A 27,260-nucleotide genomic window follows, 5' to 3' on the forward strand; every position below is an offset into this window, starting at 1 on the left:
TTTTAGAAACTGACAAGTGGATTCTAAAATTTGTATGGAAATGTGAAGAACACGAAATAGCCAAAACAACTTCACAAAAGAACAAACTTAGGGGACCTTTACCACTTGATTTCAACATTTACTATAAAGCTCCAGTAATCAAGACCATGTGTCTGGCATACAGATAGGAAAAGAGACCCATGCTACAGAATAAGAGAGTCCAGAAACAGATCCACACATACATGGTCAATTGATTGTCAACAAATGTGCCAAGGCAATTCAATGGGGAAGGACAATCTTTATAACAAATGGTGCTGGAACAACTGGATTGTTATATACAAAAAAAGTGCACTTGATCCTTACCTCACACCATATAAAAAGTAATTCAAAATGGATTGAAGGCCTATATGTAACAGGCCTACATGTAAAACTATAAAACTTCTAGAAGAAAACAGGAGAGACTCTTAGTGATCTTGGGTTTAGCAAAGACTTCTTAAACGTGACCAAGACTCACCAGTACTTCACAAAAACAAAATACGTACCACTTCTTGGTCTCTTCACAATGGATGACCTCCTTGGAAGATTTAGCCCTTTAGCACTAATCACTTGTTCAATGCCCACAGTGCTTGGCTTTTCCTTCAACCTTGGAGCATCTGAAACAACATCCAGCTCAACTCCAGGGCAATAATTCCTATGCCAAATGCTATTAACATTAGATGACTTCTGACATGTTTTATCGTTCCAACTATGACTTCTTGATTGGGCAGGCTAAAATAGTAAAAGGAAAAGGTTACTTGAAGAAGGAAAACAGGCAAACCATTTCCTTCTGTATCAATATAAACTATAAGGAAATAATTAAATTACTCCTTTGAGCGGTTTTTGATGAAATATCTGTCCTCTAATAACATTTCATACTTTGCTGGTTGTACAGTTTTCCATTCATCATGTCTTATATTCCTAGGTCTGTTTCTCTTCTAGTGAAGGTCAAGCAACCTTGTTGGCTCATTTCTAAGAAATATAAAATGAATCTTCCTAAGATGAACAGTGCAAGAAATGAAACTGCACTTGACAAAACGTGGCCAGAAAAAAAAGCACTTTTAAAATTTGAGTATTATTTCAAAACACAGTATTAATCAGCTTAATAATCATCTGACAATAGGCCTCTAAATAGTCATTTACCTACCCTTTAAAAAGCACCTGAAAGTTAAAACCATAAAATCATGTACTTAACTATCTCATCTCTAGAAATGGTTGAGTTCAAACCAAAACAATCTAATTTGCAAAACACTAGTTTTTATTAGACCCATGCTTGGTACCATCTTCAGTGGGCAATACAGAGAACCAGAAAGCTACTGTGTTCTCCACTGAGTGCTGCATAAAATTCCTTTGAGAAAGGATGTGTTGCCAGTAAGCAATCATTTTTAATGCTAATATAAGTTATTCACAATTAATAACTAAATATATTTTGGATGACAATGATGTGCTAGGAGGATGTCATGATATTCTTCTTTTTTTTTTTTTTAAAGATTTCATTTTTCCTTTTTCTCCCCAAAGCCCCCCAGTACAGAGTTGTGTATTTTTTAGGTGTGGGCCCTTCTAGTTGTGGCATATGGGATGCTGCCCCAGCATGGCTTGATGAGCAGTGCCATGTCCGTGCCCAGGATTTGAACCAGCAAAACCCTGGGCCGCGGAAGCAGGTGCGCAAACTCAACCACTCAGCCATGGGGCCGGCCCCAGTCAATGATATTCTAATAGAGCAAGAGAGGCAAAGGGAAAAATTAACAAAGGTACAAAAGACGTTGGTACTTAGGGCATGAATTCCACCTGACAAAAATCCCACCTGAACTTAGAATCTAAGTCTTTTACTTAAATAAAGGATAAAAGTAGAAATACATAAATAAAACAAGGTGACATTACTCAGGATACACTTTGAGAATTAACAAGGAAGGTAATTTAGAATACTTGAGGGAATGGGTATAAAACACAGCTTAAGCAGTATAGATCATGGCATTACAGCCCACTGATGGTTTTATTGAAAAAAGAGAAATAGGCAAGTAGGAAATCATACTGGGAAGAAATAGTTTTAGATAAACAAAAAGAATGAATTAGTTTGATGTACAATTAATGGTTCCTGGAGAAATTTCTCCATGAAGAAAGGAAAGATCTGATAAGGATTTGTGTTCATAAAGGATAGCCATCTTAAAGAGCCATAACATTCCTGTTCAGATCTGGACATATTCAATACAACCAATTATTTTTGAGTTTCTGAGGCAAAGGAAAAACTTAAGAATCATTCCTGATGAAATTATAATACCAATAATTCAAATGTGCAGAGAAGATAGCAAACACTTCAGTCCCTTCTTTCAGTAGTCATCCTCCAAAACAAGAAGAGCAAGAAAGAAACACCATCTCCATCTGCAATAAAATTAGGACATGTGTGTAACTTCCAAACCACCGTGAAGACAACAGTATAGACAGAAGGAATGAAGGAACTTGGCAGAAGAGAGATCAAACCCAAGGCTCTGCAGAAGACAATACCAATGAGAAGCCAATTCCAAATACAGAAACCTGGAGAAAGGCTCAGGGATTTAAGGCACCAGGTACCATGGAGGCCATAAACATGGGGAGGGCCGACAAAAGGATGATTTGACCCCTGGCCCTCATCTTCAACCTGACCATACAGTCAATTCACACCCACCTGCCTTCAGAAGCAGAGCAACTGGACACTTGAAATAAACCCAGAAACAGTAACACAGAAACAGCACACACTTGAGAAGCTGGGAAGGTCCACGTCCCTAAACACAGAGGTCAAATGAAAGACTAAACACAGAATGGCGGGAAGCTGCCTCCCCTCCCTGGCCTGCCCCACTCACTCACCCCATCCTGCTCTCAAAATGCACACAGCCACATGGGGAATTCACAAAACAAAGCCAGCTTGTCACCAACAGACCCCTGGGAGCAAAGCCCAAGGCTGTCAGCCCCTCACTCACACACTTCCAGCACTTCTTGGTGCCTCTCCCAGGAGGAACAACTGGACAACGAGCTCCAGACATGAGAAGAAAGACTTCGCCACAGAAGAGAAAAGGCCAAAACATAAAAAAACACAGAACAAAGAAAATGTTCAAGAAATTATAATTAATATTCTGAGAGAGATATAAGAGATTACATCTATGAAACAAAATCTTTAAAAAAGTACAATTAAAGAAGAGCCCTTAGAAATGAAAATGATAACAGAAATTAAAAATTCAACAGAATTTTCTGCAATGCTAGAAATGTTCCGTGCTGTCCAACATGGTAGCTGCTAAGCACTTGAAAGGTGGCCAATGCAACTGAAGAACTAAAATTTAAATTTATTTCATGTTAATTAATTTAAATAGCCACATGTGGCTAGTGGCTACCACAGTGGATAGTGCAAAGTTGAGAGACAAAATTAAAAAAATATTTTCACAGAGAGAACAAAAGACAAAGACAGGACTGAAATAGAAAAGGTTCAAAATTTGAAGATGAAGGGGCCGGCCCGGTGGCGCAGCGGTTAAGTGCGCATGTTCCGCTTCTTGGCAGCCCAGGGTTCGCCGGTTCGGATCCCAGATGCGGACATGGCACCGCTTGGCACGCCAAGCTGTGGTAGGCGTCCCACATATAAAACAGAGGAAGATGGGCACGATGTTAGCTCAGGGCCAGGCTTCCTCAGCAAAAAGAGGAGGACTGGCAGTAGTTAGCTCAGGGCTAATCTTCCTCAAAAAAAAAAAATAAATTTGAAGATGAAGAAATCCAACGTCAATAGAAGCTCTAGAAACAGAGAAAACAGTAAAGAGGAAATAGCAACTTGAGTGCCAGGTTTATGTAATTTGAGTTGATGAACATGAAGTTCTTGGTTAGTGTCATTACGGATGTGTGCTCTCTTGGTAGGCTGGGTTTATTTCAACCGACAATAACGATTTCTTTTCAGTGTACACTGGTCACTGGTTTGTCAGTGGCCATGCTCTCCAGGTTCACCTTTTTCTGTCCTAAGGCACTCTGGTTCCTCTACCTGGTGAACACTGAGACATTCTTGGTCTGGTCATAAGAAACTACTTAGAGTTCTGTTAACGTGTTACCCCCTTCCATACATGCCATTTCTTCAGCCTGGAATCACTCATCTGTCTTGAAATTCCCCACTAATCTTTGCAAACCCAGACACACATCAGTTTTTCTACAAGGAGAGTAGAGAGCCTGGCTTGGCATCACAGCTCCCCTGCTTATTAAACACGTGACCTGGGCAAGTTAGCTAACCTCTCTCTAACTGTTTCCTCATCTGTGGAATGGGAATAATAGTACTGCCCTTAGAGGCTTGTTGAAGAGTAAATGAGTTACTATGTGTAAGGTGCTCAGAATAGCACTTAGAACATAGAAAATGCTCAGTACACATTTGCTATTATTATTATGAAGCATTCTCTCCTTAGGTGGAATTAGGTGCATGCCCTTTGTTTCCATGGAGACTAGAATACATCTCTATTATAGCACTTACAACATTTCTATATATATAATCTCCTTCCCCTACGCAATGAGTACCTTATGACCAAGGATTATATTTTATTTTTCTTTATATTCCAGAACACTAGCTAATCTGTTTGTTACAGTGCTTAATAAATGGACAGTAAAGGACTGAATTAATGAGTAAAAAGACCTGGATCAGACTAGAAGCTAATGAGAGAGAAGAAACGATCAGCCAGAAAGACAACTAAAAGAAGCAAAAGGACTTAGCAATGAAAGAGAAGCCAAAATTTATTTCTAAGTTTTCTAGTCTGAGAGAATGAAAGATATCATGTAACTGACATTCATTCATTCAACAAATAAACATGGTAAACATAACATAGCAGTGAAGATCATAAAATCCTGCCTTTATGATTACATTCTATCGGGAAGAATCAGAAAATAATAGAGACATAATTTATACAGTAATAAGTGCTAAAAAGAAAAACAGGAAATGTTATTAAGAAAAGTTGATAAGGAATGAAGAGTCTGCTTTTGACTGTGGATGGATTTAGTGTTAGACGAAATCAGCTGTGCAGCGATCCAAGAGACATTTAGAATTATGTGGTTGGGGCACAGACTTGAGACTGGGTGAAAGATGTATGAGCTGTCTGCATAAATGAGGTAATCAGTCATAAGAACTTATGTAAAGAATAAATAACACAAAAGATAAGAGTGTGAATGAAAGTATGAACAGAAACAAGAGCACGGTGGGAGAGTGCCATGAGGGATATGCAACTGGGAAAAAGGAGAGGAAAACGTGAAAGAGCTCAAAGACCCACAGCAGGGTGTTCTAGGAGTATTTGCTAAATGGTGAATGAGTGAAAAAACAGCTTTTACTCCCAAGGGTATTGTTGCTAGGTTTGGGTCTTCAACAACGCCAAATGCCAGAGGCTGAATGGGGTGAGATGAGAAAAAAGGCAACAAACACTTGGTATATTCAAATGAAATGTTCAAGTCTAAAGGTGTGATAATATATAATGTGGTCACTTTTTAATTTGAGGAAATTAACCCATACACCTACCTACATTCTAAGAGATATAATTTCTCTAGAATCAAGTTGTTTTCAATCTACACTCTGCATAGTGCCTGGATACAGAAAGGCTTAAAAGATGTTTACTAAATAAAGCTATGTCTTTAGTCACGGTTCCTGAGACATAACTAAAATGTGCTCTTTTGAAAGAAAGTCGTTAAAATGTTACCGTAGCAGTGTCTGGATTGTAGTCATCAATCTGTTCAAAAGTATTTATATCTTTATTTCCAAGTGCTATTTGAAGAGCTACAGAATCATCAACATACCTAGGTTGGTAAGATTAAGGAAAAATGCTTTTTTATTAACAACCAAACAAATGTTACTGTAATGAGATAGAAAAGTGTTCTCTATCATCACGGAAAATCTTCAGGTCTATGACTTTAACGGATCCCACTTCCTTTCTACATTTGCGTTATCGAAACTGCAGGCACAGTTTACTAGTCTCTGCTTGTCACTGCAGGAGTTGGTGTTTCTGAAGCAAAGCCTCAGGTCATCACTCACCCCTTTCAAGGGAAATGGAAAGTCCTGGCCATCACTAAGTGACCCAGGGCTCTGCATCACCTGGTACACATGGCCAGCAGCCATGGGAAGGGCATCTTCGACTGGTGTACTCGCATGCCCAGAATGCTCCTCCTAATAAATGGAGCTGGCTTGCCACAAGGGGTTCTCGTAAGTGTCACCTTTGGAATATGTACCTGAAGTGACTGACTCGGTACACGTTTCTGTCAAGTCAAAGTAATCAGAAGTTATAACAGATGAGCCTCAGGATTACAAACAAAAAGCTGCTCCAAATTTTCACTAGCATTATAATGAAAATTAGCATTATAATTAAAATGAACAAAACACAGATTTTGCTATAAAAAAGATAGTAAAAAACAGTTTGCAAGCTTTTTACTGAATGTCTCACTAAAAGATCACCATAAAAATATGGAAGAATTGCAAAAGTCTACCATTCTGGTTCAGAAAGGATACCGCCCAGCGTAGCTTAATGTTTCAGGAGCAATGTCATCTTCATAGGCATTCAGAGGGACGAGTTTCCTTTTGATGGGATCAAAAACCAGCTGATAAAGGAAGGTATTATTGGCCCGAATAAATCCTTCAATGTAATCTTCTGGTACTGTTATATTCATCTTGAGATAATGTCCCATTTTCTTGATAACCTAATAATGGATGTAAAAATATTTACGAGTTAATCTGCAAAAGAAGAATAGGGAATGTATATCCCCAAGACCAACTGGTTTACATCAGAAAAGGATGAAGGGCAGAAAAATCAATTGCTTTTATCTACACTAAAAATCTCTACCAGCAAACACAGCCATGTGAAATCACTTAAAATTCTAAGTCTTTATAACAGTATTTTCTTTGGTTTTTCTATTATTAATGCAAAGAATGAAAAATGCAGCTACAGATCAAGCTTGTATTCCTAGGTACAACATTAAGATACATCCTTCGCCCTCAAAGTCCCTTTCATCTAGAAAGCAAAAAACACACAAAACCTGAGAATTAAAAAAACCCAAATATTCCTAGATCACATTTTTAAGTGAAGTCAATCTTCTAACTTCTGACAGTCATGGATGATTAAAGCTGTAAGTGGTTTTAAATATTTTATATCAAACTCACAGATGAGGAAGGGAAGACCCAGAGAAATGATGTGATTCTGAGTCACAGGCTGGTTAGGGCAAGTGGCTCGATCCCCAGCTCTGCCACCACCTCCCAATCTAGAGATCTTTCCATTCCACTACGCCACCCTCAGTCCTGAGAGGACTCACACTGTGGACTCTTGCAAACAGAAAATGAGAACTCTGCTCTGCAAACTCTAAGGGCTTAGAGAACTATCCAAAGGGGAAAAATGCGCTTCTTTAATGTATACTTATTTTTTTAAGGTACAGACATCAGAGAAATTATTGGGCAGTGATGTACAGGGTCTCAGTTTTCCAGAGGATACGCAACACACGACATTGCGTCAGACTGTACAAGGAAGTAGATATGAGGGTCCAGCTGTCTTCTTCTAAGCCACATTAAAGAGATTTACATAAATGTGCAAGTTCTCTCATACTTTTCATTTGTTTTAGAACACATGGCTATTTTTCACAAAAATAATGCATGTATGATAATAACAAATATGTTAACATACAATGAATTTATTATTGTTGTTTTAAGTGAATTAGTAAGCATTTAAATTTTTGTTTTACTTTCTGATTTGGCAAATAGGACAGAAATCAAAAGACTGTATATTTTAACACTAACTCCACCCTAGAATATTTTGCCCTTAAGTCTTTATATTAGTCTTCGTTTTATAAATTACTACTGCTTTGAAAGAGGGGTTCAACATGGCAGTGTAGGAGGATCCTGAACTCACCTCCTCCCACAAAAACAACAATCTACAACTACACATGGAATAACTTCCTCTGAAAAAGATCTGAAAACTGGAGGAACAGAGCCTCCACAAGAGGATCAAAGGACAGCATTGAGACAGACAGTAAGAGGCAGAGATACAGGCTCACCAAAACAACAAGACAAGACAAGACACAACAACCCACTCCAGGTGGGTGATCTACAATCGGGAGGGATCTCAAAAACACAGAACTTTTCCCAGAGGAGTGTGGGGTTTGTGCTCCACATGAGGCATGCCAACTCTTAGATCCTGCCCTAGAGAGATGAGCCCCTAAAATGCCTGGCTTTGAAAACCAATGGGGATTACATCTGGGAAAACCAAAGAACTGTAGGGAATGGAGAACCTGCTCTTTAAGAGCTTGCATACAGACTCACTCGCCCGAGGACTTGGTGCAAAAACACCACTTGAAAAGCGCCTAAACCCTATGGGAGGGATGGACCCACGTACTATTCTTAAAACGCCTGCTGGACAGGCAGGAAACTGATGGGATTCTCTCCAGGGATGGAGACACTGGTGGGCACCTTGCTACGACTGGGGCTGGCAGCCACCATTTTGGTACACTCCTTTTAACTTGCAGAGCTGGTGGGAGCCCGACTGAGAGCCCCGCCTCCTCTGTGCTACACTTGCAGCCCAGCTGCAGCCACAGGTGCATGCAACCCACACAGAGGACACTCCTTGAGCTCCTAGATCTGATTGCTGGGGGGGATTGGGCCTCTGGGGCCCACATGACATCTCCTACACAAGGCCACTCCATCAGGAATGGGACAGAGAGTTGATTTTCCTAATACATAGAAAGAAACACAGAGTCAGGCAATGTGTGGAGACAGAGGAATATGCTCCAAACAAAAGAACAAGACAAAACCTCAGAAAAAGACATTAATGAATTGAAGATGAGCAATGTACCTGATAATGAGTACAAAGCATGGTCATAAAAATGCTCACTGAACATGGGAGAAGAATGAACGAACATAGTGACAGCTTCAAAAAGGAGATAGAAAACATACAAAAGTTCCACGTAGAAGTTACAGAGCTACAAGAATACAAGAACTGAACTGAAAAACGCGGTACAGGGGCTCAAGGGAAGATTGGATGAAACAGAATGGATCAGTGAGCTGGAAGGCAAAGCAGTGGGACTCACCCAGTCAGAATAGCAAAAAGAAAAAAATTTAAACAAGTAAAAGTACCTTAAGGGACCTCTGGGACAACATCTAGCAAAATAACACTCACATTATAGGAGACCCAGAAGAAGAAGAGAGAAAGAAAGGACCAGAAAACTTACTTGAAGAAATAATGGCTGAAAACTTCCCTCATCTGCAGAAGAAAACAGACATCCAGGTTTAGGAAGCCCCGAGTTCCAAATAAGATGAACCGAAAGAGACCCAGACCAAGACACATTCTAATTAAAATGACAAAAGTTAAAGAGAGAATCTTGAAAGCAGCAAGAGAAAAACAACTGGTTCCATACAAGGGAAACTGATAAGGCGATCAGTATATTTCCCAGCAGAAATTTTTCAGCCCAGAAGTAAGCGGCATGATATAGTATTCAAAGTGCTAAAAGGAAAAAACTTCCAACCAACAATTCTCTACCTGGCAAGGTTATCACTAAGAACTGAAGGAGAGGGGCCAGCGTGGTGGCACAGCAGTTAAGTTCGCGCGTTCCACTTCGGTGGCCCAGGGTCTGCCGGTTCAGATCCCGGGTGCGGACATGGCACCGCTTGGCCATGCTGTAGTAGGCATCCCACATATAAAGCAGAGGAAGGTGTGCATGGATGTTAGCTCAGGGCCAGTCTTCCTCAGCAAAAAGAGGAGGATTAGAAGTAGTTAGCTCAGGGCTAATCTTCCTCAAAAAAAAAAAAAAAACGAGAACTGAAGGAGAGAGATTAAGATAAGCAAAAGTTAAAGGGGTTCATTACCACTAAACCAGCCTTACAAGAAATGTTAAAGGGACTTCTTTAAGTTGAAAAGAAAGGGTACTAAATAGTAAAAAGAAAATATATGACTGAAAAAAGGTAAATATATAGAAAATGTAGTGGATTTATTACTTACAAAGCAAGTATGAAAATTAAAAAATAAAAGGAGTAAAATTAACTAAACCTACAATAATTAGCTAAGGGATGCGTAAAACAACATTTAAAAGGTGACACCGAAAATATAAAACACGGAAGGGAGAGCAAAATGTAAAGTTTTGGGATATGTTCAAATTTAAGTTGGTATCAACTTAAAAAAGATCATTACATACACGGATGTTATATGTTAACCTCATGGTAACCAAAAACCAAAAACTTATAGTAAGGACACACACAAAAATCGAGAAAGGAATGCAAACATAACGCTAATGAAAGCCATCAAACCATAAGGGAAGAAAGAATGAGAAGAAGAAAGGAACAGAGAGGAACTATGAAAATAACCAGAAAACAATTCACAAAATGGCAATAGTACATATCCATCAATAATTACTTTAGATGTAGATGGACTAAATTCTCCAATCAAAAGACACAGAACAGCTGAACGGATAAAAAATAAGACCCACCTATATCCTTGCTGGAAGAGACTCACTTCAGAAGTAGGGACACACACAATGAAAATGAAGAGATGGAGAAAGATATTCTATGAAAATGGCAACCAAAAGAAAGGTGGAGTAGCTATACTTATATCAGACAAAATAGATTTTAAAACAACTACTCTAATAAAAGACAAAGAAGGGCATTAAAGAATGATAAAGGGGTCAATTCAGCAAGAAGATATAATACTTAAAAACATATGTTCACCCAATATAGAAGTACCAAAATATATAAAGTAAATATTAAGGAACCTAGAGGAAGAAATTGGAAGCAATACAATAACAGTAGGGGACTTCAACACTGAGCTTACAGTGATAGATCATCCGGAAGGAAAATCAATAGGGAAACATCAATCTTAAACAACACACTAGACCAGATGGAATTAACAGACATATATAGAACATTCCATCCAAAAGCAGCAGAACACACATTCTTCTCATGAACACATGGAAGAGTCTCTAGGATAGAACATGTTAGGCCACAAAACAAGTGTCAATAAATTCAATAAACAAGAAAATCAGAAATGAAAGAGGAGAAGTTACACCTGATATCACAGAAATAAAAGGATCATAAGCGACTACTACGAATAATTATATGCCAACAAATTGTACTACCTACAAGAAATGGATAAACTCCTAGGAACACACAATCCTCCAAGACTGAATTATGAAGAAACAGAAGATCTGAATACACTAATACCAGTAAGGACCCTGCATCAGTAATCAAAAACCTTCCAACAAGGGGACGGGTCAGCGGCACAGTGGTTAAGTTCACACATTCTGCTTCAGTGGCCTGGGGTTCACTGGTTTGGATCCTGGGTGTGGACTTATGCACTGTTCATCAAGCCATGCTGTGGTAGGCATCCCACATATAAAGTAGAGGAAGATGGGCATGGATGTTAGCTCAGGGCCAGTCTTCCTCAGCAAAAAGAGGAGGATTGGCGGCAGATGTTAGCTCAGGGCTGATCTTCCTTCCAAAAAAAAACCTCCTAACAAACAAAGGTCCAGGACCAGCAAGCTTCACTGGTGAATTCCACCAAATATTTAAAGAAAATGTAATACCTATCCTTCTCAAGCTCTTACAAAAAGTTGAAGAGCAGGGAACACTTCCAAACTCATTTTATAGCGCCAGCATTACCCTGATACCAAAACCAGCCAAGGGAACCACAAAAAAAGAAAATTACATGCCAACAACCCTGAGGAACACAGACGGAAAAATCCTCAACAAAACGTTAGCAAACAGAATTCAACAATACATTAAAAGGATCACACACCATGATCAAGTGGGATTTATTCCAGGGATACAAGAATGGTTCAACAACCACAAATCAATGTGAAACACCACACTAACAAAATGAAGGATAAAAATCATATGATCATCTCAAAAGATGCAAAATAAAGTATTTGACAAAATTCAACATTCATTTATGATAAAAACTCTCGACAAAGTGGGTACAGAGGGAACGTACCTCAACATAATAAAGGCCATATATGACAAACCCACAGCTAGTATCATACTGAATGGTGAAAAGCTGAAAGCTTTTCCTCTAAGATTAGGAGCAAAACAAGGATGCCCACTCTTGCCACTTTTATTCTACACAATATTGAAAGAACTAGCCACAGCTATCAGGCAAGAAAAAGAAATAAAAGGCATCCAAATTGGAAAAGAAGTAAAACTGTCACTATTCGCAGACGATATACTATAGAGAAAACCCTAAAGGCACCACAAGAAACTGTTAGAATTAATGAATCCAATAAAATTGCAGGATACAAAATCAATATACAGAAATCTGTGTCGTTTTCTATACATTAATAATGAACTATCAGAAAGAGAAATTAAGAAAGCAATCCAATTTACAATTGCAATGAAAAGAATAAAACACTAGGAATAAATTTAACCAAGGAGGTGAAAGACCTCTACGTTGAAAATTATAAGACACTAAAGAAAGAAAGTGAAGACAACACAAATAAATGGAAAGATATATGGTGCTGACAGATTGGAATAATTAATATTGTTAAAATGTGCATACTACCCAAAGCAATCTACAGATTCAATGCAATCCCCATCAAAATTCCAATGGCATTTTTTACAAACTAAAACAAATAATTCTAAAATTTATATGGAACTGCAAAAGATTCTGAATAGTCAAAGCAATCATGAGAAAGAAGAACGAAGTTGAAGGTAACACGCTCCCTGATTTCAAACTATACTACAAAGCTCTAGCAATCAAAACAGTATGGTATTGGCACAAAAACAGACATGGAGGTCAATGGGACAGAATTAAGGCCTCAGAAATAAACCCACACATATATGGACGACTAATTTACAACAAAAGAACCAAGAACATACAATGGAGAAAGAATAGTCTCTATAATAAACGGTGTTGGGAAAACTGGACAGCCACATGCAAAAGAGCGAAACTGGACCACTATCTTACACTACACATAAAAATTAAACTCAAACTGGATTAAAGACTTGAATGTTAAGACCTAAAACCATAAAATTCCTAGCGGTAAACAGGGGGTAAGCTCCTTGACATCAGTCTTAGTGATGTTTTTGTGGATAAGACTCCAAAGGTAAGGGAAACAAAAGAAAAAAATAAACAAATGGGACTACATCAAACTAAAAAGCTTTTGCACAGAGAAGGAAATCATCATCAAAACCAAAAGGCAAACTACTCAATGGGAGAAAATATTTGCAAATCATACCTGACAAGGGGTTAATATCCAGGAAATATAAAGAACTCATACAACCCAACAACAAAAGAACAAGCGATCTGATTAAAAAGTGGGCTGAGGATCTGAACAGACATTTTCTCAAAGAAAACATATGGATGGCCAACAGACACATGAAAAGATGTTCAACATCACTAATTATTAAGAAAATGCAAATCAAAACCACAATGAGGTATCATTTCACACCTGTTAGAATGGCTATTATCAATAAAGACAAGAAATAAGAGATGTTGGAGATGTGGAGAAAAGGGAACTCTCATACACTGCTGTTGGGAGTGCAAATTGGAGCAGCCACTATGGAAAACAGTATGGAGATTTCTCAAAAAATTAAGAACAGAACTATCATACAATCCAGCTATTCTAATTCTGGGTATTTATCTGAAGAATACAAAAACACTAATTCAAAAGGATATATGCACCCCTATGTTCACTGCAGCATTATTTACAATAGCCAAGATATGGAAACAATCAAAGTGTCCACTGAAGGATGAATGGATAAAGAAGGTGTGCCAGATATACACACACACAATGGCATGCTACTCGTAATGAGGACATCATGCTACATGACATAAGTCAGACAGTGAAAGACAAATACTATATGATTTCACTTTTGTGGAATCTAAGAAAGAAAGAAAAACAGAATAAATGAACAAAAAACAAAAACAAACTCAGAGAGAACAGATTGGATGACTAGAGGAAAATGATGTTGGGGGGTGGGTGAAAGGGGTCAATTGTAGGGTAATGCATGGTAACTAGACTTCTCGTGGTGATATAGATGTTGAATTATAATGTACAAGTGAAACTTATATAATATTCTATACCGATTTTACTTCAGTAAGAAAAAAAATTACTACTACTTTTCTGTCAACTTCTTAAAACATGGTTCATCACTTGCCAAAAACAAAGTCTGAATGCTTTAGTCATTTTTCCTTTCAATGACACGATATAGGCTATTGACAAAATATTTAAAATCCATATTCTGAGTGGTTTATCTATTATTTAAGCAATGCTTCATAAACTGAACATGACACTTGGTAAAATCACTCTCACCTTCACAATATCTGGGTTATTGGCTAGTTTCAGCACTTTGCAGGCCTTTGCCAGTCCAATCCCACGCAGCGAAGACAGGTAGTCGCAGCCTGAAAGGATGCACATGTAACGGAACTTCTCCTCTGTGAACACATCGCCAAGCTGTCTGCACATTCCTAGCCGAGCCTGATCAATTTCCAGTCCATTTCCAAAGTGGTCCATTTTTAAAATCACCTTCAAAAGGAAGGAAAATTGTTACACCTATTAGCACCACTTTTATTTTTCCTCATCTAATCCACTGCAATATTTCTAAGAAATCTTTTTTGTTCTTCATCATAACACTGATAGAGAGGAGACACAGGCAGACCACTTGAGTATTGTGAAATGTGCAAATAAATTAAACTGAAGCAGAGGCTATGACTAGACAAGGTCATATGCCAGGGCTCAACGGTCCTGATTCTGGTACAAAAAACACCCTTTCTGCATCTCTTTACTTTGTACTTATATTACAGGGTTGTCATGGCAACCAAATAGGAATTCATACAACAAGCATTTTCAGGAGCTGGCCCCGTGGCTGAGTGGTTAAAGTTCTGTGTGCTCCACTTCAGCAGCCCAGGTTTGCAGGTTTGGATCCCAGGCACAGACCTACTCCACTCATCAGCCACGTTGTAGAGGCAACCCACATACAAAACAGAGGAAGACTGGCACAGACGTTAGCTCAGGGACAATCTTCCTCTACCCCCCTAAAAAAGAAAGCATTTTCTCCTTACCTTCTACTTTCACATTTTAAAGTAACCTTTCCCTTATTCCTAAAGTAACCTTTCCCTTATTCCTAAAGTAACACATGTTCATTGTAGAAAATATGGAGAAAACAGAAACTCAGAAGAAAACAGAAGTTGCCCAAAATCTCCCATCTATCACTGTTACCCAGTATTAACCTTTTCACACAGATTCTTCTAGTCATCTATGAAATAAAGATAATATAAATAACATGGGTATTAACAAAACTGAGATCATCTTATGATTTTGTATCTTAATTTCCCTGAATGTACCATGAAAAAATTTTTCATTAAAGTTTTATGCATAATCCCATCAGTAGATAAATTAATTTACCTAATTGAAAAATATAAAGCATATAAGTTACCATTATTAAACAGTAAGACTACATTCTACTAACAAACTTAGACAAAACAACAAAAGTCTTTAACCTTAAGGGCTTACTATGAAAAAGCGTCCAGATTACGCAAACGTCAAGCAGCAAAACCCTTCTTTTCATTTTAAATAAAATAATTATTAACACTGTAAGTAGATATTAATTGCAGGCATTAAATAAAATAATTATCCTTGGAGACGAAAAGGCTTTATTTAGCTCCTTGATTTACACTATTTCCATCCATATAGAAAAGCAGTATGTAGCAGTTGTATTTAAGTACCTTTTTACAGCCAAAAGCGAGTAGGTCAGAGTCCTCTGTAATGATTGCTTGGACAATACCAGCTTTGTTAAGATAGGCCAACTGTGCGTCCGCTTCGTATGGAGCCACGAGACAATCCACTCCCTGAGACCTAGCAGCCTGTGTGAGAGGGTTGCAGTCAATCCCAGAACAGCATCTGCAAAGCCCTAAACAGCTTCCTGTTTCAAACTCCTTTCATTACCAACCAAAACATGCACACGCTCATATTACTTTTGGAAATCATTTCCTTTGAAGTAACTTTTTCTGCTTTTAGTCCTAGGATATATTGAACTAATCACATAGCCACTAAAAAATCTTTTAAAAAAAATAAATTTATAAATTTGGAGAAAAGAAATATTGCTGTACATTCAGAAGGAGAAACAAAAGCCCTACAAGCTACAAACCTGAATTATTTCAAATTACAGATAGCTTCCATCTTAAGAATAGTGATGCTCCAAAAGTATTTTTCCCATAAAAATAATAGGTTCTCTTGTCAGACTAGAAAAGTCTATCTGACCTGGCATTGATAAAATTACAGAATCTGATCTCTATATTTATTTTCCCATGTTTACCACGCAGTTTGAACACAGGCCTAGAAAAGCAGAAGTGAGGGCTGGGACTGTGGGCATGGCGAAACTAAGACTTGAGATGATGAGGAAAGAAGCTTTAAGCAGAGGCAGGTTAAGCAGGCTAGAAGTGTCCGGAGTTCCTGAGCGGATGAGGCGGGTTCAGCAGACCTCGGACGTCACTCCAGAGTGAAGGTCACGGTAGGTGCTGAGTGCTGCATGAGTGGGGCGAGACCGACCCTGCAGGAGCTTACCCCTCCCATCTCTACAGAGCAACACGGCGTACGAAGTGATGGAGTTTATCCACCTAACTGACTCATCTGAAAAGGAGAGCTGCACTTCTTCCTTAGGATTTCTCCCTTAAACACTACTGGTCTCCTCTCCTCTCCTCTATTAAAGACACTGCTCCTTTCTCCTCTGACACCTGTCCCTTCCTGGAGGTTAGGCCTAGAACAACTTTCTTCCCACATTTTCTTGCTCTCCCGTGTGGACAACTTGTGATGAGCTTAAATGAACGTGGCCATTGGCTGCCTTGGCTTTCCCTCCTCTCTGGCTTACTTTAATTACTCTGTGGGCCATCGCGTGCGTGATATTGACAGAGCGGGTAAAACATTCTCTGGCTTCTGACACTTTCCCCTCACGAAGGAGCTGCTTTCCCTTAAGAAGATTGGCTTGTCGTCTTCTGCAAGAGGAAAAAAAAAAAAAAAAAACACTAAGAGGCTGAGTCAAGAAACTATAATAAAACTATAATTCAAGACATTTTCCTAGAATAAAAAAAAGTCTGACTCATTCGAAAGCACATAGCAGGTCCTCGGAATACTAACCCAGATCTCTTGGGCTTCTAGGCAAAAAGAACAAGTGGTTTATAATCTACACACACGCAAGCTTATCATCAGACTTTCCCACAGCAACGCCCTATGTCAGCAGAAAGCGCAATAACTAAGACACTTAAGAAAATGTGAGTCAAAGCTTTTACACCATCAAAGCTAAGTTTCAAGTATAAAGGGTACAACTTCATCAACATACAAGGAGCTTGCGAAAAACTGTTTGTGAGAATCTACTAGAGTGCAAACTTCCGAGAAAGCAAAATGACACCAGAGAGAGACACTGACATAAGGACAAGCTAATAACCATCAAACATGGGAACTTACAGAATCCAGGCTAAGCATTAACCAGGGAGAAAGCAATAGCTACGTGCTCTAACAATGTTGTACCACTAACTTTAAAATGGGGAGAGTGTGTGCATATACAAAAGAAGGAAATTTCAACCGTTTTCACTAGGGTATTGGTAGTGGTACTATTTTATTCTGAATCTATTGTGAGTATAATGTGGGATAAAATAAATGAGTAATTATAAGATGCTCTAACTTTTCCAAGCCCTGTACCCTTGGAAAACAAGGATTCTCACTATAGAAGAAAGCAGATATAGATGCAATACAGCAGGAGTTAAGTAAAAACCCTGTAGTCCTGAATTTGAAGTGGAAGTATCAGTCTGAACTCATGAGTTTTTTAAGTAAATGTGCATACATGTATATGCACAAATTTCCTAGTCCCACTTTTAGATGAAGAGCCTTTCAGAAAAGGATTTCAAATGAACCTACAGAGGTAAGACAGAAAGAGCCCTCAGGACAGAGACAGACGGCTGAAACCTGGGTTAGCCAGTCTTGAGATTAACAAGAGAAAATCAGTAACTATCTGTGACTACAATTAAGAACATGGTGGGGGACCCCGAACCGGGACATGGTTTGGACTAGTCCCTTTGCCACGCTGGTTTAGGGTTGTCACCAATCCTTCTAGAACTAACCTGGAATTGGCTTTTTATTAAAAGTATGTTTGGTAAATCGTATATTATTCGTATTAGAATGTGGGTTCAGACAGCCTCAGTTAGTCCTTTAATAAACTTTACAGAGTTCTGACTTTGAGAATCAGAGCCCTCTAGGTACAGCTAGACTGAAGAACCCAGACCTGAAGGACCCTGTCTGGCCTGATTCTAGGCCCAGAGAGAGCAACAGCAGGCAAGCGGCTGTTGCCCCTCGCAAAACGCTCCCTCAGCTTATGAGGCTGTCTTCTACCTCTGACAACTAAGCCTAGCTGTCAAAGTGCCCCACACAACGCAACGGCTCATGGACCTAAAAGCTAATGCAGGGGAAAAACAAGAAGAGATGAGTGAGATGGAACGGCTGCTTCATTAAAACAGAGAAATTCAGGGGCCGGCCTGCGGGCACAGTGGTTAAGTTCACGTTCTGCTTCCACAGCCTGCGGTTCACAGGTTTGGATCCTGAGTGCAGATCCAGCACTGCTCGTCTAGCCATCCTGTTGTGGCATCCCACATAAAGTAGAGGAAGATGCGCACAGATGTTAGCTCAGGGCCAATCTTCCTCACACACACACAAAAATAGAGAAATTCTTTCTAAGGTCCATTGTTGTAAAATTACTAGATTCTGTTAGGTTAAATATGAATGATAAAATTTCTGGTATAACTACCAAAAGAACAGAAATAGAGTGCATCACTTTTCGACTAGAAACAAAATAATAAGGGTGGAAAAAACAATCAATTCAGAAGTGAAACAAGGTAGGAGTTAACCAAAAGAAAGAGAGCAGAACAAAAATAAAATATAAAGTAAGAGAAATAATGGATCAAAATATATTAGTAATTAATGATCAATGTAAAAGGAATGAAACTCTCCTTTTAAAAGATTTTTTAAAATGGCAAAGACTGATAGAATGGATAAAAAAACATAGTGATGACTTCTTTATAAAAGACAAACCTAAAAACCAATGACATAGTAAAGCTGAAGGTAAACAGATAGAAAAAGATAAAAGATAGAAAACATACAAAAGAAAGTTGTTATGGCTATACTAATATCAGACAGAACAGACTTAAGGACAAAAAAACATAGCTAGAGACTAAAAGAGTCACTACACATTGTTTCAATTTACCACAAAAATATAACAGATTCTAACTTGAATGCAACCAATGAAATAGCTTCAAAATAAAGCAAAAAAAGGACAGAATTAGGAGGTAACTGACACACTATCACAGGGAAAACTTAACACACTTTTCTCAGTAATTGATGGATTAAGTAGATATACATAAAACAAAAAATCAAAAAACCACTAAGAATACAGAAGATTTGAATACCACAATCAATAAGCTTGATTTACTGCACAGACATAAAACCACTCAATCATTGGAAAATACACATTCCTTTCTATGGCACACATGGAACATTTAAGGAAATTTATTTGCATACCAGGCTATAAAACAAGACTCAACAAATTAAAACTAAAAAAATTGGTATCACACAGACCACAGCATCAGACCTCAACGCAGTTAAGTTAGAGATTAAATAGAGAGTCAACTTACTCTCTTCTAGACTTCTCCACCTCCTTTTTAGAAGGTAAAGTGCATCCGTCAAATACGAGAATAGGCTTGACCCCATGAGATAGTAACATATGTACAAATTTCATACAAAATCCTACATACCTATGAAAATAAAGAAAAACGCAGTTAAGTGCTTTGTATCTTACAAGATAATACTTTCGCTCTTTTTAAAACTAGATGAAATGATTACAAAAGGAGAAGGTTTTTATTTTGTTTTTTTAAGCAAATGTTTTCATGGAAATGAAAACTCTAATTTAGACTTGGGTTCCAGTCCTGCCTTGGATCCTATTAGTCTATGTGATATCTGATGAGGGACTTGATCCTCTATCCACATTAAAAGGCTTTGACATCCCCTCCAGCTCAACATTTTGTGGTTCCAAACCTCACCTCTCTCCCCCATTTTTGTTTTTCTTTGAAAAACTTCAAATCTATAAAAAAGTTCAGAGTATAGTATAATTATTACCTGATTCCCCCAACAACACCATTATCACATCCAAGAACTTTAACAGCAATATCATCTGATACATAGTCTATATTAAAATGTGTCCAATTATCCCAATAATGTTTCTTATAAGCAATGGTGTCCTGGTAAATGTTTAACAACCAGTTCTGGGGAAGAGGTGCCTAATTTGTAGCATTTGTCAACTTCTCTGACATGTGAATATCCTGTAATTGTGGATAAACTACCAATGTAGGGTCTCTGAATGCTGCATTGGGGGAGATGGTGTAGCAAGCTCCCATGAGTTGGCTCCAGCTGAGCAGTGCTACAATTTCTTCCCCCGTCCAGGATCCAAACAAGGATCATGGACTGCACTTAGTTTTTTATTCTGGCAAGGCAATTAACAAAAATAGTTAGGTTTACAACTTCCATCATTTCATAAAGAAAAGGATATCTTAACTCAAAAACAGGAATAGAAAGATATAATCCTAAAATAATCTTTTAAATCAAATATATTCATCTTAATGAAAGACTCACTACGTGGTCCCTTTTCTTTTTATTATAAACCAGTGACACTGGACCTGCACTGATCCACAGAACAATGATTGGAACCCACTGATTAAATACCAAGTGAAAACAGGGGAAAGCAAATATAAAATGATAAATTTTCAAGGGAAATTTTTTTTTTGTTCCCAAATCCCCCCAGTACATAGTTGTATATTTTAGTTGTGGGCCCTTCTAGTTGTGGCATGTGGGAGGCCGCCTGAGCATGGCCTGATGAGTGGTGCCATATCCGCGCCCAGGATCCGAACCGGCGAAACCCTGGGCTGCCGAAGTGGAGTGTATGAACTTAACCACTCGGCCACGGGGCCGGCCCTGGAAAATTTTTTTTTAACTAGACAGAATACAAACATCAGACACCTGACATCCTCATTTTATATATTTCACAGACATCTGTCAGGGTCAGCACGCATAGATCTACCTCATTCTTTACAATGGTCATAAATGTTTATTGTGGGCTCATCTAACCTCGCTGAGCTTTTCTGTTAATACCCATCCAAAGGTGGACAAGAAGAAGAAAATACACTCTTATCAAATGTGACTTTTTAGTTGCTATGGGGGAAAAAAAATTAAAATACACATTACATTATTGAAAGTCCTGAAACTTTGTAGTTCAAGAAACATTTATGGAGCGCCTCCTACATGGCAGGCAGGTCCTGTGGAGTTCACCTGCGACATTTCTAACAATAAAGGACGGTCCCTGTATTTTGGACAACTCTTTCAATTAGTCAAAAATCTCAGAATCCTCAAGAATTATAAAACACTAGAGATAAAGTTCTCCCCCCATGAAGAAATATTCAAAGAAACACTGAAAGTAGCAATGAAAAACTTGTAGTCTTCATCTACAATTGTAACTGTCCAAATCTACTGGTGGAAAAGAAGCTGCTTTCGAAACATGACCTCAGAAGATGGTGGGACAGGTGCCCAGGCTGCCTCAGATCCCACACACGCTGTCACAGGGCACTCCCCGTCGAATTAACAAGACAGGCCTGAGACCACGACACTCACTACTCAGTAAGGATTTTGCCCCCTTTCTTCTAGGAAACAAACAGGATTAGCACATTTCACCTACTGTCTACTGTGCTTAAGTCAGTCATATTGAGATCTGAGTGCCTTTCCTCTAAGAGATACACTATATATTGCAAAAAAGGAAGCACATAACAGTGACCAAATCCCTCTGGAAAATCTCTGTCCTGAAATTATACTTGCTTATTTCTCTAACGTTTCTATTTTAAAAAAGAGAATATTACAGGAATCTTCCTCAAATGAAGTCACAGAGTTATGACCGGAGGTCAACAGGTCCCACCACTGTGGCCCCAAGTCAAGTAGAAGGGAGCCAGAATGTCCCGTCCCTTTCAGGCAACTGCTTCGTTTTGCTAACGGGGCTTAGCAGTGTGTTGTCTGCACCCAAGAAGGAAGGACACTGAAGCCACCATGGTGTTCAGAACTTTGTTAAAGAGTTTATCTCAGATAAAGAATAAAGGAGACGGTCTTTGGTCTTTGTCCACTGGTGTTCAGGTATTCTGGCTTATTACAAAGAATGAAAACTAGGTCTACGTCATAGAAGAAGTCACCCCTGATTTGGCAATGTTCCAAAACACACACACTCACTTCTCGATAAACCTGGCATTGAATGAAAATGATCCCTTTCTGGAAAAAAGGCATGATAAGGCTCATTTTTAATCGGCAAGGAACCAATATAAGGTCCAAACTTACTTATCGGTAGGTTCACCTTTGGCCAGTTTTTCAGCACAAGCAATGGCTCCTTTGTGAAGCCAGCAGTATGTATCCACAGCTACGACCTGCCCCTTATACTTCCTCACGTGGGTGGGTTCAGAAGCGTCTTTGATGAACCCCAGTAATCCGTGTATCCCCATGGTGCCAAGTTAACTAGTGCTGGGAAAGGAGAAAGGGAAAATGGCAACATTTAAAGCAAAATACATTTACCCGGAAGTCAGAAAAATAAAGACAAAGAGCTTGGAAACTGCTATAGCAACTGTTATTGTTTAGATATTGGGGAATCACTGCTCTTTAAAATTGTAACTGAGCTCCTCCCTAACAATTTCTGTAGTCTAGAATATTTACACTGATCACTACTACTATCTCTAATGCCACCTGATAGTTCCCTAAGGTTTATTCTTTCCAAAGTGCTTTCCCACTTGGAATCATAGTGTGCTCCAAGCCCTTAACACAGTACTAGCGACACAGAAGGTGCTAAAAAAAAGTACGCGTTTCTCTTTTCTCCAAAAAGGCTTTGTTAACGTCTACAAAATTGTGCATGACATGGCATCTAAACAGGCGTTATCACGGCCAACACGCAAATTAGCATAGGAGAGGAAGCCCGAACAGGTTGTGGGAAGGGAGGCATTCCAATAGAAAACTTAGAACTACAGCACTAGACATGTACTTTCCTAGGACTGAAATTCACTGCCACAGAACGCGTTATTCCACGCCACGAGCATTCTGCTACCAGGCAGTGGAGGCCCCTAGGGGCAACCCCACCAGGCTCTGAAAGCTGCCTCAAAGGACTGTGATTGGTGTGCAAACAGGGCTTCAGGACAAGTGCTTTAACTTCCCGTCCCCTTCCGGCGGGCGTGCGGCCCCTAAGCCCTTTCCATACAGAAACTGGGGGGCTGCCACGGTCCCTTCCGAAGCAACTGTTCCCAGCCCCCATCACTTCCCACCATAAAAAGTAAAAGACAGCAGTGGGCACGGAGCAGCTGCTCAGCGATCCACAGCATCAGCCTCTGCCGCCCAGCGCTGAGCCTGGGAGAAGGGAAGCCGCAGCGGATGGGAGGCCGGCCTCACCGCGCTGGCACTGTCGCCGTCGCCGCTCCGCGCGGGCCGCACTCGCAGGTCTCAGAGGCGCGCGGACGCTCAGCTCCACTCCCGCGACGGCGGCGCTCTCGTCCGGAGGGAGGCGGGCTCTGAATTTTACCCTGCGCAGGTGATCTGGGTGCAGGTGGTCCCCCAGCCGCAGCCTGGGAAAAGCAATCAGCCTCCGAGCTCTCAGATAACGTCCCTAAAAGGAGTTTTCTTCCACTCGGAGGAAAACTGACATAGTACACGTTTCACGAGACTTGCCAGGGAAACAGCCTCGAATAAATCCTTCCCTTCAGCACGGCAGGTCGGACTGCGGGCCACCGCGCACATGTCACCTCAAGGAGCCCGCCCGCCGCAGCCGAGGTCCCGGTCCCGCGGCTCGCGGGGAGGCGCAGGAGACGCCCGCGAGCCCATCCCAGAAGACGCCGTCCGTCGGCCTGCACGACAGAAGAAAAGCACGCGCCGGTCAACAGGTCACGGCCGGGACGCTGCACGGCAGCCCCGCACGGCCCGCTGCGGCCCGAACGCTGGGGGGCCGCGCCTGCAGTGGGCAGAACCCCTCGGGTCACCGAACGGCAGCCCGGCCGCCGGCGCGCTCCCAGGACCCGCTGCAGGGCGGGCACCCGGCGAGCCTCGGCCGCCCTGCCCGGGAGACCCCCGCTGCCCGGGCCCAACGCGGGGGACCAGCAGGGAGCCCACCGCGCTCGCTTCCCCGCAAGGGCTCTCGAGCGCCCGGGTGGAGGCTCCCAAACCCGCCCCCCACGCACCGCTCACCTGGCCGAAGCACGCGAGGCGGCCGGCGCGGAACAAGCCGGGCTGCAGCCGCGCACCAAGGGCCGGACCTTTCAATTTGCGCGGGATAACCAGCGGCCCGCCCAGCGGAAGTGACGTAAGCGCACTTCCGTCACGCCGGCGCCGCTTCCCGCGGCCTCACGCTTCCTTGTCCGGAGCATCTGCCTGGCCGGTAGCGACAGAGGCCCAGGGTCCTGCGACTGTGGCCGCCGCTGGCCGTCGGAACCCCGTGCGGCCTCTTGAAGGGGTGAGCGGAGCTGGCGCTGCTCGCCAACGGGGAGCGGCGCCCAGGACGTGGGAGCCTTCGCTGTCGCCGGGGCTGCTGGGAGTTGTAGTTCCACCTGGCTGCCGTCGCAGTTCCCTCTGGGGAAGGTTAAAGAGCGCCGCCGCGCGTCTGCGCTGAGGGCCGACAACATCGGGAAGGATCCCTGCTGCAGTTAGCCCTTAGTGGTCGCGTTGTGCTCCTCTACACGCGGGTCTTCAGACAGCTGCGCGGTGGGCTCCAGGGAAACGGGAGGTGCAGCTTGAGTTATAGTATTCTTTGGGGTATTGCAGACTGTGGACTTTGGGAAGGAGAGGGGGGCGCTTAGTAAGTAATGTAACTGATGAGTGACGCACATTCTCTCCTCCACCGAAGTGGAGCCGCCTCCCCAGCTCTCCTCTCAACTAGGCCTATGAAGACGAACAGAACACTAGCGTGGTGTGGAAGAGCTCAAGGCCACATCCCTAGGACGGTCCTAGCTCCGCAGAGGGCCTGCCCGAGGAGGCTCAGGCTGCTGAAAGAATCACTGTCCCCGCGGACGCCTGGAGACCGGGTCTCTGCCCCCGCGTCTGCAGAGCCTCGCCTGGCTGAGCTGGGGTTAGCGACACCAGGTCGGTCGGCTAACTCCCCCTCCCCGCCGTGTGCAAGGGTTCACTCCCCTGACTGCTGAGCCCCGGTGACCCCTCCCGGCCCCTCTTTCTCTCTTTAAACCCCCAGTTCCCTGTGTACAAATCGGATTTGAGTTCACTTCACACTGGACTCTTCACTATCGCAATAGTATTCCTGGTTAAAACCCGTCCTGACCACTTTACCTAGGATCCAGCTTTGTTGACCTTTGACATAAGACGGGGGAAACTTCATAGCCTATCAGGAAAATGAGCCTGATGGCGCACAGATTTTAGACATTTGGACCTTATTGGCCCTTCGGGGCCAGGCTTCTCTCTCATAACGCTCTAGACATGGTTGCTGTCCGCCTAGGCGTTTTGTGCTAAAAGGTTGGGGAAGAGCCCTCCTTAGACCAGACGGGAAGTATGTTCTGGGCCCAGAGATGGGCAGGAGTGATAAGTCAGACTCAGTTCAAGGGGCTGAAGGGAAAGAAGTGGGTGGATTTTTTAAAATGCTCCCTGTTTGACTACCTTCTCTATATGTTTCTCTTACGCGTCTTAGTCTTTTCATGGTCCGTCTAATATCTCTCACGCCAACATATTACCTTAAAAATTGTTGAAAAAGTGCCACTTTGGGGAATGTGCTCAATGAGACCAGGGCTGCTTCCTCCCCAATTCTTGTAATATATATATATACATATATATACACATATATATATATCAGCTTTATTGAGGTATAATTCATATGCAAAGAATTGCACATATTGAATGTGTATAATTTGATGAGTTTGAACATACGCAAACACTTCTGATACCATCACCTTGATTGTGAAAGGTAATAGACATGTCAGATACCTCCCAGAGTTTCCTTGTATCCTTTTGTATCACTTAACGCGAGATCTACCCTCTTAAATTTTGAAGTGCTCAATACCATATTGTTAACTTTAGTCACTGTGTTGTACACCAGATAGAACTTATTCATCTAGCATAACTGAAACCTTATACCCTTTGAATAAGAACTCCCCAGTTCATTTTTTATTGACTATAAGAACTTACTTGTTTTCTATAGTCAACCATATGACAGACATTAGTCTAAGGGCTTGACATTAACTATCACCACATCTTAGGAGGAGGCCCTGGTAAGTTCCCATTTCTCAGATAAGGAAACTGAGGGGGTGATTTATCAGTTACTCAGTTTACTTAACCCTTCAAGAAGTAGAGAGGTCCTGGTAAACATAAGAGTTGCCCATGGATAACAAGGAGTGAATTGTGATACAGGGAACACCTCACTATCTCCATATTGATTACTCTCTTTTAAGAATTCTTAAGTGAGATCTACCCTCTTAATTTTTAAAGTGTACAACACAGTATTATTGACTAGTGTTGTACAGCAGATCTCTAAAACTTATTCGTCTTACTAATTGAAACTTTATGCCTCTTGTTTGATAATTGCCCATTGGTTAGTAACTTCTTGTTTCGCCCCTCCCCAGCCACTGGCAATCATCATTCTACTCTTTGCTTCTATGAATTTGACTCTTTTGGACAGCTCGTTTAAGTGGAATCATGCAATATTGGTTTTTCTGTGACTGGCTTATTTGCATAATGTCCTCAAGATTCATCCATGTTGCTGTGTGTTGCTCTCGAAGACGCTAGCACTCCCGTATTCCCTGCAGCACTATTCACAATGGCAAGATGTGGAAACAACCCAGATGTCCATCACAGAATGGATGACGAAAATGTGATATATACATACAGTGGAATACCTTTCAGCCTTAAAAGGAAGGAACTTCCATGTTCATTAATTTCATTGTGTAGGAGTGTACCTTTATACTCTTAGGGTAAGTGCAGTGTCATAGGTCTGCCATTCTCTAACTGGATCACCTGTTGTCAGCTTTAAATGACTACATTAAATAAGTTTTATAATTCTCAATATCGTACTTTCTCATGGATCCTGCTTCTGTCTTTACCCTTAAGTTAAAACTTGCCAGCTGGACACAAGGCCCAGTCCCTTCAGGGTTTTCCCTAATATCCTTGGATGTGTTCACACCAAGCATATCACGTGTTGAGCCATGTGACAGAAGATTTGATGGGTCTCAGGAGCAGTTACAATGAACACTGCTTCATGTTCTGCC

General features: G+C 41.0%; 1 protein-coding gene and 1 long non-coding RNA gene across 7 annotated transcripts in view; one reads left to right on the forward strand and one right to left on the reverse strand.

Annotated features, from left to right (window-relative positions):
- The window catches only part of EXO1 (exonuclease 1), a 41,598-nt gene extending 17,068 nt beyond the window's left edge, over positions 1-24,530 (reverse strand). For 3 of the 6 annotated variants that reach the window (XM_070255641.1, XM_014738008.3, XM_001491483.5), the window contains exons 1-10: positions 24,244-24,355; positions 23,455-23,906; positions 22,363-22,542; positions 19,629-19,748; positions 16,820-16,943; positions 15,678-15,815; positions 14,266-14,478; positions 6,497-6,684; positions 5,694-5,790; positions 522-747 (exon numbers count right to left, since the gene is read on the reverse strand). In XM_070255641.1, the coding sequence (XP_070111742.1) occupies positions 522-747; positions 5,694-5,790; positions 6,497-6,684; positions 14,266-14,478; positions 15,678-15,815; positions 16,820-16,943; positions 19,629-19,748; positions 22,363-22,523 (1,267 nt within the window). In that variant the 5' untranslated portion in view covers positions 22,524-22,542; positions 23,455-23,906; positions 24,244-24,355. Of the gene's footprint in view, positions 1-521; positions 748-5,693; positions 5,791-6,496; positions 6,685-14,265; positions 14,479-15,677; positions 15,816-16,819; positions 16,944-19,628; positions 19,749-22,362; positions 22,543-23,454; positions 23,907-24,243 lie in introns of all 6 variants that reach the window. The other 3 variants (XM_023632467.2, XM_023632468.2, XM_070255642.1) reach the window with 3 other exon arrangements.
- Positions 24,367-27,058, forward strand: LOC138921488 (uncharacterized). Its single transcript, XR_011434109.1, has 3 exons — positions 24,367-24,508; positions 24,899-25,134; positions 26,619-27,058. It is a non-coding gene; the product is annotated as an uncharacterized lncRNA (long non-coding RNA).
- Positions 27,059-27,260: the final 202 nt, after the last annotated feature.

Source organism: Equus caballus, chromosome 30, assembly GCF_041296265.1.
Source record: "Equus caballus isolate H_3958 breed thoroughbred chromosome 30, TB-T2T, whole genome shotgun sequence".
NCBI classification, from domain to species: Eukaryota; Metazoa; Chordata; class Mammalia; order Perissodactyla; family Equidae; genus Equus; species Equus caballus.